Raw genomic sequence first — 15336 nt, 5'->3', positions numbered from 1 at the left:
AGATCAGCTATTAACCTCTAAGGGGACTCGAATATTATCATTCCACTTGGTACCTGATGGCACATGATGGTGCCAGTGGAACTAAATCAAGTATTCTACCGCATTTCAAAAGATAAAACGCTTAGGGAGGAAACCTTTTAGTTCCTTTTTCATACATGGTAATGGTTGTGACACTGGCCATTTAATGAGGATTAGGGCCCAGTTTGGGTTACAGTCCTAAGCATAATTCTCTGTTGCCATCTTTTCCTGTCTCTTGATGGAGATTATATTTGCTATGGCTGACCTTAAAAATTTCTCACCTTGTCACATTTGGTTCCAGCTACTAAGCAGGACACTTCACCTCCAAGGCGTGTGGCTGCAGTAATGGTATTTAAAGTAATGGGTGCTAGGGAATCATTTGCATGCTCAGCTATTACCAGAGTACTCTGAAATCGTAGCAATGAGGCCTAAAAAGAGAAAAAAAGAAAAAAAAAAAAAAAGGTAAAGAATGTTATCACAGGTTTTTTGTTTTTTTTTTTTTTTACTAATTGTTAAGCATGTATGCTTTAAAGAAAACTATTCTGTACACAATACTGTTCTATAAATTTATTTATAAAATACTTGTTCTATAGCGAAAATCTAGCTACTTGTGTCTATCACTGTACCACTAATATTCTTTTTTTTTTTTTTTTGAGATGGAGTCTCACTCTGTCGCCCAAGCTGGAGTGCAGTGGCGCGATCATGGCTCACTGCAAGCTCCACCTCCCAGGTTCACACCATTCTCCCACCTCCGCCTCCTGAGTAGCTGGAACTACAGGCGCCCACCACCACATCGGCTAATTTTGTTTTTGTACTTTCAGTAGAGATGGGGTTTCACTGTGTTAGCCAGATGGTCTCCATCTCCTGACCTCATGATCTGCCTGTCTCTGCCTCCAAAGTACTGGGATTACAGGCATGAGCCACTGCACCTGGCCTACTAATATTCTTATCTAATAAAAATTAGAACGCAAATTAGCCTTCTATTGTTAGGAAAAATGTTTAATTACTTCAAAACAACTTTCCCACTAATCTACATCTGATAAGAAACTACTATATAACTAAATGTAAATTCCTTAGACAGAACATATTAACTACCTAACTAGGAACTGGTCAAATTCTGCTACCAATTACGTTTGGTTACATACTGTACTCCTACAGTATAGGAGTGTACTCCTACAGTATAGGAGTACAGTATAATCACAAATAATGGGTTTGAAATCAGTCACGAAAGTTGATTCCTATTGTTTCAGTCGAAATGCATTCAATACCAAAATAATTTATAATGGAAATACGTTTTTAAAATATGACACTAAACAGCAGTTTTGCCAGGTTTTGACTGTTCAAATATGCTTCTGGATTCAAAAAAGGAAGCTTGCAGACAGTATCTTGGAACCAACCAATATCCAGCCCTATCTAATGCAGACTATCAAGAAACCACCATATCATTCGTGGTCATGTGGAATAATTTCAAACACAAGGAACACGAAGATGAACAAGAATGGTCCCTGTGCTCAAATATTTCACAGGAAATTAGACTTGTTCACATACAATTATAAAATAGAACAGTTTTTCAAATCATGAAGAGATCCAAAGTGTTGAAGGCTACAGATCATGAAGTACAGTCAAGTGGGGAAGGAAGGAAGTTCAGGTGTTCTATCATGTGAAAAGATGAGGAATGGCACCATAGGCATGAGGAAAAAATAAAATCTTGGAACTATTCTTATGGAAAATGGCAAAGAAAAGTGAGAAAAAGAGGAACTGTGGATCAAATGGCATGGTTGCGTGGCTTAATTCAACAATAACCTTAAGCTCTGGAGTTGGAGTGAAGAAAGCACAGCATGGAATTTACCCAGAGTTGGAAACTTAAAAGGAGGGTATGAATTGAAGGGAAGTCAGGACAATTCCTGGAATGAAATGAAAGTTCTTAGAAAGCAAATACCATACCTGTTCATATTTTGTATCCCCAGAATCAAATACAATGTTTCTTTTCCAATGTACATCTGCAGAATTAATTATATGGTACCCTTTCTTTTTTCGTTGGAAGAGCACCATATTTTGGAAAGGACTTTGTAATTAAGATCCAAAGTAATTTATTACTTTGGGTAATAAATAAATTAATAATTAAATAAAATTAATAAAATAATTGAAAATAAAAAATAATTTAAATAATTTATTATTTAAATCACATTTCACAAGAATTGCCAGTAACAAGCTATTTATTACCAATATATCTCCGACATCATATTTTTTATTATGTTTCACACATAATTTGCCATAAAAATTATGAGATTTCCATCACCATTTGAAGAATAAATCCAAGATTTGGTGGCAGAAGGCCCATACTTGCTGTAAATTATAGTTCTATCATAAGATAAATTAAGTAGTTATCCTAAGGAACCATCAAGCTTTTAGAACTTCCAATTGGAGATTATATATACTTTTTTAAAGATTTATCAAAATTAGATTTATAAGCACAAACAACAAAAGAACATATTTAAGAACCCACTCAGTCCATCCAATGATCAATTTTTACTAAGCATTATATACATCATAAAGGTACTCTATTTTATTGACTCCTTTATAATTTTTAAAATATTAAACTTCCTTCTAATTCAGTGTTTTACATTCCATTTCTCAGATACCACCTAGAGAGAAGCTACAGCCTCGAGGCATGGTTATGCAGCTTAATTCAGCAATAAGCGTTGTGTAGAACCTAGAGCAGAAGAAATTGGCCTGAACCTTTAAAATGTTATTCTATAGTCTAAAGCCCATCTGCAAATTTAAGAGGATGAATCAGATTAGAGTTTTTTTTTTCTTTTTTTTTTTTTGAGAGAGAGTCTCGCTCTGTTGCCCAAGCCAGAGTGCGGTGGTGTGCTCCTGACCCACTGCAACCACTGCCTCCAGGGTTCAAGTGATTCTCCTGCCTCAGCCTGCCAGGTAGCTCGGATTACAGGCATGCATTACGACGCCCAGCTAATTTTTGTATTTTTAGTAGAGAATGGGGTTTCACCATGTTGGCCAGGTTGGCCTTGAACTCCTGACCTCAAATATCTGCCTGCCTCAGCCTCCCAAAGTGCTGAGATTACAGATTGAGCCACCGCACCTAATCAAGATTAGAGATTTTCAAAACTGCATCTATAGAAGGGTTCTAGGAAGCCATCTCAGGAGCCACTACATGGGATAAGGTAGGGACTAGGCATGTACAGCTGCTAGAATGCCCCCCTACCCAACTTTGCTTTAACCAGATTAACCAAACTAACATTGATGGAGCACTGTACTAAGCAGTTTTATACACAGTATCCTATTTAAAATTCCTACAAAGTCTATGATGGAGGTACTAGTATTACTCCAACTTCACAGATGAGGAAACTGGAGCTTAGCAGCTACACAGGTAGAAAGCAGAGTCAGGTTATTCTAAGTCCAGGTAGTCTGACTCCACAGTTTGAGTTCCTCATTACCAGCACACATCAAAGCACCACCATTTTTAGCTGTTTTATACATGGGTCATTCCTGTAAGGTTGCACTTGGCAAACATTCTCGTGCTTAAAAAAAAAAAATAGCATTGTTAGCAAGAAAAATATGATCTCAAAAGACCTTTTTTCCTGCTCTAAAAATTCTATAACCCTAAAATCCTATTTTAAGTAGAAGAGTAGGATAGAATATGACTAAAGAGTAAAAAAATGCATGTCTATTATTCAAAAGGTTTAAAAGGAAACAAATTTTCATTTTATTATTTTATAACCCATTGCGTCTCTACACTTTAGGATCGATCCTCTTTTAACAATAGTTATGAGAGGAAAAGGAGCCAAATTCTTAAACATTTAAAGATAACTATTGAAATACTTAATGAAGTAATTGCCTCAAAAGGAATCCCGATCTCTTCAAACACTGCTATTTAAATAAAAATTAACTATGCAGGCCCATGCCACCCATAAATTCTTAGTCACCAGCCTTACCTGGGCTCTCAAAACTGCCTAGCAATGCCACCACAACTTCCTTGTTGGCACTCTCACCCTCCACAGCAATGATTTCAAATATCCTCTCCTGATGTTTCTCTTCTTTTTCTTTTTTGGAAACAAAGTCTCCCTCTATTACCCAGTCTTGAGTACAGTGGCACAATCACAGCTCTCTGCAGCTTCAACCTCCCAGCTCAAGCGTTCCTCCCATCTCAGCCTCCCAAGTCGCTGGGACCACAGGTACATGCCACCATGTCCAGCCAATTATTTATTTTTTGTAGAGACAGGGTCTTGCTATGTTGCCCGGGCTGGTCTTGAACTCCTGGGCTCAAACGATCCTTCCACCTTGGCCTTCCATTGTGCTGGGATTACAGGCGTGAGCCACTGTGCCTGCCTCCTGATGTTTCTTAAACTGCCAACACATTCTGCACCCTACTCTTGGAAGGCAGCCTCACCTCCTACTTCACAATGACAACTAAAGCCATCGGGGGGACCTGATTTCCTTTCCTGATACTCAACATAGAAATTCCTGTCCCTGCCCTATTACAATTCCTGTCCTTGTCCTATCACAATGGAAGCTGCTGTGGATCCTTTCTCCTGGGTCTAATCTCTTCATCTGGGATCTAGATTCCACTCTCTCGAATCTACTCAGAGACTTTCTGTAATCTGCACTTCCCAGTCATGTCTCCAGCTTCTCCCTTTACCCTGGTTCCTTCTCATCAACATTTAAACATGATTGAGGCTCTCCCCATTTGCAAAAATCCCGCTAAAAAGCCACAAACCCACATTCCACTCTAGCTTCCCTAATTCCTCATTCTCACTCCCTCCTCAACTACTTGCATCTGGTTTCTGCCCTCACCCAAATTAACAACAAACCCTTTTCAGGCTTTATGTTACTTGTTATCTCAGCAATGTTTGAAGTTACTGACTACTCCCTTCTGCCTTCTATGGCTTAATTTAACCCCTATAGAGTGGCTCAAATGTTTTATATATATAAATCTCAAATAGGGTTCAAAGCTCTTTCCTAAGTGCTAGACTTATAATAAGGTTATATCTTTATATCTAAGTGCTTAACTTGCCTGTCTCATCAAACACTTTCCATCTCAGCAAATTTAAACTTTAACTCATGTTTTCCCTCTGTTCCTCCAGCCCCTTCCCCATACTGCTACTTCTCCAGACTTCAATCTGCCCAAACCATGATCAGAGAATCATCGCTGGGTTTTCTCTCAACCTTACATCTAACCAACCACTCAAGTCATAACAATTCTTCCTTCTAAAGAGAGCTACTCCTAAATCCATTCACTTCTCTCCATCGTCAATGCCAATATCCTAGTGCAGGCCATTATCCTTCTCCTCTATTACCCCCAGAGTCTCCCAACCCAGCTTGTTTCTAATCTACAATTCTGCTTCCTACCAATCTATTTCTGTCAGTGATCGTTCCATGACACAAATCTAACATGTTATTCTCCCCCGCTTAAAACACTGCTATTGCTTTCTGCCTCCTCTGGATATGGTAAACTAGACTCCTTAGGTTGGTTTATCATGCGTTTATTTTATGGCCTGATCTACCTCCCTAACCATATATCCCTCACTCCATTTATGCCTTATTTTCAGATACCTGAACTTGCCCTGCTCTCTCAGACTTCCAGCCTTCCCACACATTGCTCCCTCTGCCTAGCGGACCTCTTTCCCTGTTACCCTACTAAATTCCAATTAATCATCCTTAGGTTTTCTGCGGAAAGGTCAATTCCTCCAAAAAGCATTAGTACAGTTGCAGTGGTAAAGAGTACAGGCTTTGGAGCCAGCCACGTTGCCTGGGTTTGAATCCCACCTCCACCATAACTTCTCAGTACCTCAGTTCTCTGACTGTAAAATGGAGATGATGATAATAATATTAATATCTCATAGAGTTGTTGTGAGGGTTAAATTAATAAATGTAAAGCTCTTGGAATGATGCCTGGAACATACTAAATCCTCAATAAATGTTAGCTACACATAAAAGCCTTCTTTGGACCGTCTGGGACTAGTTAGCTTTGCTAGCACCAACATGGTACCCGGTAATTGCCTTCATTACAGCACTTATCACACCTGATCATATTCACCTGATTGTCTTGTCTTCCCCCTTTGATATTGAGTACAGGAGCAATGTCTGATATTTCTTACCACTATAACCCTAGACTCTAGTATCCAGCAGAGAGCTGATACCAATAAGGGAAGTGAACATTCTTTTTAAAGAACTCTTCATTGGCCAGGCGCAGTGGCTCACGCCTGTAATCCCAGCAATTTGGGAGGCCGAGGCCGGTGGATCACCTGAGGTCAGGAGTTTGAGACCAGCCTGGCCAGCAGAGTGAAATCCCATTTCTCCTAAAAATACGAAAATTAGCTGGGCGTGGTGGCACACGCCATAGTCGCAGCTACTCAGGAGGCTAAGGCACAAGAATCACTTGAACCCTGGAGGTGGATGTTTCAGTGAGCCGAGATCGCAACGCTGCACTCCAGCCTAGGCGAGAGAGACTCCATCTCAAAACAAAACAAAACAAAACAGAACAAAACAAAACAGAACAAAACAAAACAAAACAGAACAAAACAGAACAAACGCCTCTTCATCAAAAGAATGAGAAGACAAGCCATAGATTGGGACAAAATATGTGCAAAAGACATATCTGATAAAAGACTGTTATCTAAAATACATAAAGAACCCTTAAAACTCAACATAAGAAATGAACAACCTGATTTAAATAGGGGAAAGGATCTGAACAGGTACCTCACCAAAGAAGATGGCCAAGAAGCATATGAAAAGATGCTCAACATCAACATGCTCACTAGGAAATTGCAAATTAAAACGAGATACCACTACACACTTATTAGAATGGTAAAAAACCAAAACAATGACAATACCAAATGCTAGTAAGGATGTGGAACAACAGAAACTCTCATTCATTGCTGGTAAAAATACAAACTGGTACAGCAACTTTGGAAGACAGTTAGGCAGTTTCTTACCAAACTAAACATAATCTTACCATACAATCTAGCAACTGCACTCCTTTGTACATACCCAAATGAGTTGAAAACTTAGGTCCACACGGCCGGGCGCGGTGGCTCACGCTTGTAATCCCAGCACTTTGGGAGGCCAAGGCGGGCGGATCACGAGGTCAGGAGATCGAGACCACGGTGAAACCCCGTCTCTACTAAAAATACAAAAAAATCAGCCGGGCGTGGTGGCGGGCGCCTGTAGTCCCAGCTACTCGGAGAGGCTGAGGCAGGAGAATGGCGTGAACCCAGGAGGTGGGGCTTGCAGTGAGCCGAGATTGCGCCACTGCACTCCAGCCTGGGTGACAGAGCGAGACTCCGTCTCAAAAAAAAAAAAAAAAAGAAAACTTAGGTCCACACAAAAACCAGACGTCTACAGCAGCTTTATTAATAACTGCCAAAACTTGGAAGCAACCAAAATGTCCTTCAGTAGGTGAATAAATATTCATACAATGGAATCTTATTCAGCAGTAACAAGAAATGAGAAAGACATGGAGGAACGTTGAATGCATATTACTTAGTGAAAAAAAAACAGTCTGAAAAGGCTACATGCTGTCTAATCCCAACTATATGACATTCTGTTAAAAGCAAAACTATAGAAACAGTAAAAAGATCAGTGACTGCCAGGGATTAGGAGAACAAAGCATAGAGGGTTTTTTTTGTTGTTGTTGTTATTTTTTCCAGGGGGAGTGGGGGCGGGGGCATGAAACTATTCTGTATGATATAATAATGGTAGCTACCTGTCATTATACATTTGTCCAAACCCATAGAAGGTACAACACAAAGAGTGAATCCTAATGTAAACTATGGACTCTGGGAAATGCTGATGTCAATGTAAATTCATTAATTGTAACAAATGGACAACTCTGGTGCTGTATGTTGACAGTGGAGGAGGTTGTGGGTGTGTGGACCAGGAGGACTCTCTGTACTTTCCATTGGATTTTGCTGTGAACCTAAAACTGCTCTAAAACATAAAGTCTATTTTCAAAAAATTTTAGTTTTAGAGACAATGTCTTGCTATGTTGCCCAGGCTGGCTTCCAATTCCTGGGCCCAAGGGATCCTCCTGCCTTAGCCTCCTGAGTAGCAAGGACTACAGATGTGTACTACCACACAGGCTAAACTCTATTTAAAAACAAAACAAAAAAAACTTCTGCCAGGTGCAGTGGCTCACGCCTGCAATCCCAGCACTTTGGGAGGCTGAGGCGAGTGGATCACCTAAGGTCAGGAGTTCGAGACCAGCCTGGCCAACATGGTGAAACCCTGTCGTCTCTACTAAAAATACAAAAATTAGCTGGGCGTGGTGGCGGGCGCCTGTAATCCCAGCTCCTTGGGAGGCTGAGGCAGGAGAATCGCTTGAACCCAGGAGGCAGAGGTTGCAGTGAGCCAAGATCGCACCCTTGCACTCCAGCCTGGGTGACAAAGCAAGTCTCCATCTCAAAAAAAAAAAAAAAAAAAAAAAAAAAAAAGATTTAAATGTAAGACCTTGAACTATAAAAACCCAAGAAGAAAACGTAGGAAATGGCATTCTGAACATAGACCCTGGCAAAGATTTCATGACGAACACTCCAAAAGCAATTGCAACAAAAACAAAAATTTACAAGTGAGACCTAATTAAACTAAAGAGCTTCTGCACAGCAAAATAAACTATCAGCAAAGTAAACAGACAACCTACAGAATGGTAAAAAAAAAATTTGCAAACTATGCATCTGACAAACGTCTAATAACCAGAATCTATAAGGAACTTAAATCAACAAGCAAAAAACAACCCTATTAAAAAATGGGCAATGGACATCAACAGACACTTCTCATATGTGGCCAACAAGCATATAAAAAAATGCTGAACATTAACTAATCATTAGAGAAATGCAAATAAAAATCACAATGAGACATCTCACACCAGTCAGAATGGCTATTATTTAAAACTCAAAAAACAACAGATGCTGGCAAGGTTGCAGAGAAAAGGAACACTTATATACTGCTGGTGAGGATGTAAATTAGTTCAGCCGCTGTGGAAAGCAATGTGGCGATTTCTCAAAGAACTTAAAACAGAACTAACATTCGACCCAGCAATACCATAATTGGGTATATACCCAAAGGAATATGAACCATTCTACCATAAAGATACATGCATGTGCATGTTCATGGCAGCACTATTCACAGTAGCAAAGACACAGAATCCACCTAGATGCCCATGCAGGGGATGGACTAGGTAAAGAAAATGTGGTATATATACACCACAGAATACTACACAGCCATTAAAAAGAATGAGATCATGTCCTTTAGAGCAACATGGATGGTGCTGGAGGCCATTATCCTAAGTGAATTAATGCAGGAACAGAAAAACCAAACATGGAATGTTCTCTCTTGTAAGTGGCAGCCAAACATCAAGTACCTATGGATACAAAGAAGGGAACAATAGATACCTGGGCCTATTTGAGGGTGGAGGGTGGGAGCAGGGTGAGAATCAAAAAATAACCTATTGGATGCTATGTTCATTACCTGGGCAGCAAAATAATCTGTACATCAAACCCCCAAGACACACAATTTACTCATAATAAATCTGCACAGATACCCTGCAAACCTAAAATTGGCCCAGGAGTTTGAGACCAGCCTGGACAACATAGTAAGACCCTGTTTCTATGAAAGATAAAAATTAAAAAATTAGTCAGATGTGGTGGCACATTCCCGTAGCTCCAGCTACTTGGAAGGCTGAGATGGGAGGATCATTTAAGCCTAGAAGGTTGAGGCTGCAGCGAGTCAAGATCACACCACTGCACTCCAGCCTGGGCAAGAGAGTAAGACTCCGTCTCAAAAAAAAAAAAAAAAAAAATTTGTGGGGGGGAAAAATACAGCAACGATAAATGATTTTAGACAAAACTAAAAAATGAAGTGATGTTTTTATCTAAAGAAAATCCTCGGCCAGGTGCGGTGGCTCACACCTTTAATCTCAGCACTTTGGGAGGCCAAGGCGGGCAGATCACGAGGTCAGGAGAGCGAGACCATTCTGGCTAACACAGTGAAACCCCATCTCTACTAAAAATACAAAAATTAGCCGAGTGTGGTGGCGGGCACCTGTAGTCCCAGCTACTTGGGAGGCTGAGGCAGAAGAATGGCGTGAACCCAGGCGGCGGAGGCTGCAGTGAGTCGAGATCGCACCGCTGCACTCCAGCCTGGGCAACAGAGACTCCGTCTCAAAAAAAAAGAAAGAAAATCCTCCACTCTATTACTTTATCACTCAACAGCAATAGTTTAAGGCACCTCAGTGTACAAACATAATTTCACAGATATCCTTTCAGTGTTTTCCAGTCCTCTAACAAGATTAAACCTCTCCCAAACACTGTCTATGTTCTGTAACAATGACCACACTTAAAATAATGTGTTTCTTCCTTAATCTGTTTGCATCACAAGGGCAGGGACTAGGTCTGTCTTGTTCTCCACTGTGAACTTGGTATCTACCTCTCTGGCACAAAGCTGGCTGGCACTCAGTGAATAGTAACTAAATGAAAACTTTTCTTAAAATTATCAAAAACTAAAAAGCAACTGTTTCCTCATTGATAATGTAATCATCTAAACATGTATAAGGGTAACTAAACAGTATATAAACTGTTACATCACTAAAACAGACACCCCATCATGCTTTTAGAGAAGTTCTCTATACTCTGTTTAGACTTGGTTGCAAATAGCAAAATATGAAGTTTTCTTTCTCATGCCAGCCACATATCCTTATAAAGTTGACTGGCCTTTATGAGATAGTATACTTCTTGTGGGCAGGATTTAAAGAGGTTATCACCCTCTCTGCACCCTCTCAAAGCCAAACTTCTTGAAAATAATTTCCACAGACACCAACTCTATTACCTCACCTTCCATTTTTTCAGTTACTCATGCAAACTGGCTTTCACTTCCACAACACTGAATCCAATCTTTCCAAAGTCACCAAAAACTTCATTATAGCTAAGTCCAATGAACACATTTTGGTCCTTCTCTTTTTCAACCTCAATAGTTTTGGTTTGTTTTTTTTTCTTGTGGGGGTGGGTGTTTGAGATTGGGTCTTGCTTGCTATGTTGCTAAGTTCTTTGAGACCAGTCAGGCTGGTCTCCTGGACTCAAGTGATCCTCTTGCCTCAGCCACGAGTAGCTGTGACTACAGGCATATGACACTGTGCCCAGCGTCAGCCTCATTTTTGACATTGTTTTTGCTTGTCAGTTTTTTAGAGTTCTTGCTGTGACTTGAACTGTATATTCACATAGTAAAGTACCACAGATGCTAGAAGAAGAAAAAAAGCTGGAATCTAATTCTCTACCCTTACAAACCCACTCATAATCTAAAGTAGTAAGAATGATTTTAATCTATACTTCCGCCCCAACCATCTTTGGAAACTAGGTGTAATGAGGGTATAGAGGGCAGGGGAGGATTTTTTTGCTGCTTCTTTTTTTTTTTTTGAGACAGAGTCTCGCTCTGTCGCCTAGGCTGGAGTGCAGTGGCACGATCTCAGCTCACTCCAACCTCCGCCTCCCGGGTTCAAGCAATTCTCCTGCCTCAGCCTCCTAAGTAGCTGGGATTACAGGCACGCACCACCACACCCAGCTAATTTTTGTATTTTTAGTAGAGACGGGTTTTACCACGTTGGTCAGGCTAATCTTGAACTCCTGACCTCGTGATCCGCCCTCCTCAGCCTCCCAAAGTGCTGGGATTACAGACGTGAGCCACTGTGCCCAGCCGGTTTTTTTGCTTCTTAATTAAAAAAAAGAAAAACAGCAAGAATAAGCTATAAAATCTTTCTGAGTCATACCCAAAAGGATAAATAATATATAAAGTCACTTATCTCTATTTTAACATACATTTTGTAATTTTAAAAATGTATATTTCTGTACTTTAAATACTTCCTTTAATCTTTTAGTAATAAAATATAGCAGCTTTTAATGATGACCAGAAATATTATATGACATTGACTGTAATACTAAAAACACAGTCAATTCACTTCACTTTAAGAACAGACAAGACTCTTAGTAGACACATTGGCAGGCATCATAATTTTACTGAATTCACCTTATGCAATAAATTTTCTTTTAGAATCACACCAAAATTGGCTCTCTTTCTTCTTTCAATAGAAATTAAAATTTGCATGCAAATTACAGAGTTCAATCTTATTCATCAATACTAGACAGAAAAGTGTCATACTCAAATGACCTTGAAATTGTTTTCACTCACCACATAAATTTTTTTGCATCTTATTCTTCAATAAATCAATTTCAAGAGCAAATTAATAAATAATTAGGATTAACATCCCTGCAAGAATATTAACTAATTGCAAATGCCTATTTTCCTCTTGGTGTGTTCTCTAGCTCTTTATTATAGATACAAAAACTATCTTTGTTAACAGATGACTTTAAAGACCATTGCCACACACATAAGGATGAGACTTTACTCAATGGCACAAATCCGTCAGAACTAAAAATGGAACTTAGATACCAAATGCAAGTCATTGAACTTATATTCTAATAGTTTAACAAAGTGGTTTAAAAAAAGACATAAAATTTACCATCTTAATCTTTTTTTTTTTTTTTTTTTTTGAAACAGGGTCTCACTCTATTCCCCAGGCTGGAGGGCAGTGGTGCTACCTAGGCTCAATGCAGCCTCAAACGCCCAGGTTCAAGCAATTCTCGTGCCTCAGCCTCCCAAGTAGCTGGGACTACAGGTGTGAACCATGGCGCCTGGCTAAATTGTTTTTTTTTTTTTTTTTTTTTTTTGGTAGAGATGGGGTTTCGCCATGTTATGCAGGCTGGTCTTGAACTCCTGAGCTCAGGTGATCCATCTGCCTCAGCCTCCCAAAGTGCTGGGATTACAGGTGTCAGCCACCATGGTTGGCCCCATCTTAACCATTTTTAAGTGTTAAGTGTTAACTATATTCACATTGTTAACAGTTTATGGTAATCTTTCAACTGTAATTCCTAACTTTATTTTTTTAAATATGGTTTTGGAAATGTATCCTCTTCCTAAATGCATTAACGGTTAGCTACAGAACAATTTTTTTTTAATTTCAAGAGTGGGGATTTGAGATAAGCTATTTTGACTTTGTGATATCATAAACATATATATGTAAACAAACAGGAGTCAGATTGAATGGGCCCCACTTTACAAACATGAGGCAACTTGAGTATAAGGTAGAAATGTATTATCCTAAAAAAGGATCCATGTATCCATAAATCCATAAATATGCAAGAAGATAATGTTCTTCCTTATAGTAGAATAATTAAAAATTGTAGAAGGTATCATGGAAATAGAAAATCACCATTTTGCATCATAGTAATCATTTCTCAGGCAAAAATCATCAACAGATGCTAAGACTGGGTACAGATCTGATGAGAAATAGGAGAGTCACATAGTCTCAATGCATCGCCTCACAAGTTAGTTAAAAATTACAAAAGGAGGAGTATTAACTTGACAGTGGAGAAACCTGGCAAACAACACTTTGGCTAAGTAATTAAAGTTAGCATTACCACTAATGGGATAAACCAACATTAAGTACCTGCTAATATGATGCACGGGGAACACAATACCACTTTTGTGATATTCCCACCAAGAATACATGACCTGAATCTAATCATGAGGAAACACCAGACAAACCCAAACTGAGTGACAGTCTGGAAAATAGAAGGCCTGTACTCTTCAAATACATCAATGTCATCTAACCCAAAGGAAGGCTGAGGAACCTAACAGGGTAAAGAGACATGAAAATCACTTGCAGGACATCTAGAGTATCTTACACCAGAATAAGGAAAATTGCCATAAACTGTACGAATGGGACAACTGGCAAAATTGAACATCCGTAGATTAGAAAACAGTATTTTATGGTGAAACTTCCAGATATTGCCAATTACAGTGTAGTTAGAAAGTGAACCTCTTTGTTCTTTTAAAATATCACTCAATTATTTAGGAGTAAAGGGCACATTTGCAACATACTTTCAAATGGTTCAGAAAGATAGTATTATGTATATATGTGGAAAGATAAAGCAAATGTGTCAAACTGCTAACATGCTGGGAAAACCAGGGGAAGGGTTTTGAGATTTCTTTGTACTATTCTTGCAACTTTTCTGTAAGTGCAACTATTTCAAAATTTAAAAAGTTAAATACAGGTATATGTCCCTATTAATATATGGGTCCACTTTAGAAGTGTTGCCACCATTTCTTTTATGCTAGAAATCCAAATCTCTCCAACATTCTTAATGACTTTAAAACAGCTATTCTAGGCCAGGCGCGGTGGCTCACGCCTGTAATCCCAGCACTTTGGGAGGCCAAGGCGGGCGGATCACGAGGTCAGGAGATCGAGACCATCCTGCCTAATACTGTGAAACCCCGTCTCTACTAAAAATACAAAAAAATTAGCCGGGAGTGGTGGCGGGCACCTGTAGTCCCAGCTACTCAGGAGGCTGAGGCAGGAAAATGGCGGCAACCCGGGAGGTGGAGCTTGCAGTGAGCCGAGATCGCTCCACTGCACTCCAGCCTCGGCGACAGAGCGAGACTCCGTCTCAAAAACAAAAACAAAAACAAACAAACAAAAAAAAACAGCTATTCTACTTAGCTTGACTTCAAATTTTAAAAATAAGTCAAGGTCAAAGTCTTTGGCAAACCACAATGAATATCTGGAAGTAATGTCTATAAACATTAGCCAATGATGTGGATAGTAAGAATTACTTAATCATTCCATTTTTTTCTGTTAGCTCTACAAAATTACTGAGTCCTAAATTCCATCCCCCACCACAATTATAATTTCACTTAGGCCAGACTTGTAATCTGTCCACAAAACTGTTTTCCAACTGCAGCATAAAGCAGCATTCTTCTGGCTCAGGTTCCTGGAATTTCCCCAAATTCATGACTTTCACTTGTTTACGTCTAGATCCGCAACCGGGAGAAAGCATGTCCTGAGGGGAAGACAGGACACTAACCTGAAAGACATGGGTTTGAACTCTTTAGGGGAGGGGAGGGTCAGGACTTTTTATTAAACAAGGAATACGCACAAGAAAAAAGATGTCGCCGGGCGCGGTGGCTCATGCCTATAATCCCAGCACTTTGGGAGGCCAAGGCGGGTGGATCACCAGGTCAGGAGATGGAGACCATCCTAGCTAACACGGTGAAACCCCGTCTCTACTAAAAATAGAAAAAATTAGCCGGGCGTGGTGGCGGGCGCCTGTAGTCCCAGCTACTCGGGAGGCTGAGGCAGGAGAATGGCGTGAACCTGGGAGGTGGAGCTTGCAATGAGCCGAGATCGCGCCACTGCACTCCAGCCTGAGCGACAGAGCAAGACTCCGTCTCAAAAAAAAAAAAAAAAAAAAA

At 39.8% G+C, this 15336-nt stretch overlaps 1 protein-coding gene across 1 annotated transcript in view; it reads right to left on the bottom strand.

Annotated features, from left to right (window-relative positions):
• The window catches only part of ETFA (electron transfer flavoprotein subunit alpha), a 122504-nt gene that overhangs the window by 93146 nt on the left and 14022 nt on the right, over nucleotides 1–15336 (bottom strand). The window contains exons 3-4 of the mRNA XM_058427197.1: nucleotides 12214–12238; nucleotides 300–446 (exon numbers count right to left, since the gene is read on the bottom strand). Coding sequence (XP_058283180.1) covers nucleotides 300–446; nucleotides 12214–12238 — 172 coding nt within the window. The remainder of the gene's footprint in view (nucleotides 1–299; nucleotides 447–12213; nucleotides 12239–15336) is intronic.

Source organism: Hylobates moloch, unplaced genomic scaffold (genome assembly GCF_009828535.3).
Source record: "Hylobates moloch isolate HMO894 unplaced genomic scaffold, HMol_V3 SCAFFOLD_14, whole genome shotgun sequence".
In the NCBI taxonomy this organism is placed as follows: domain Eukaryota; kingdom Metazoa; phylum Chordata; class Mammalia; order Primates; family Hylobatidae; genus Hylobates; species Hylobates moloch.
Note: the sequence above shows the minus strand (reverse complement) of the source record. Positions and strands in the feature narration are given on the sequence as shown.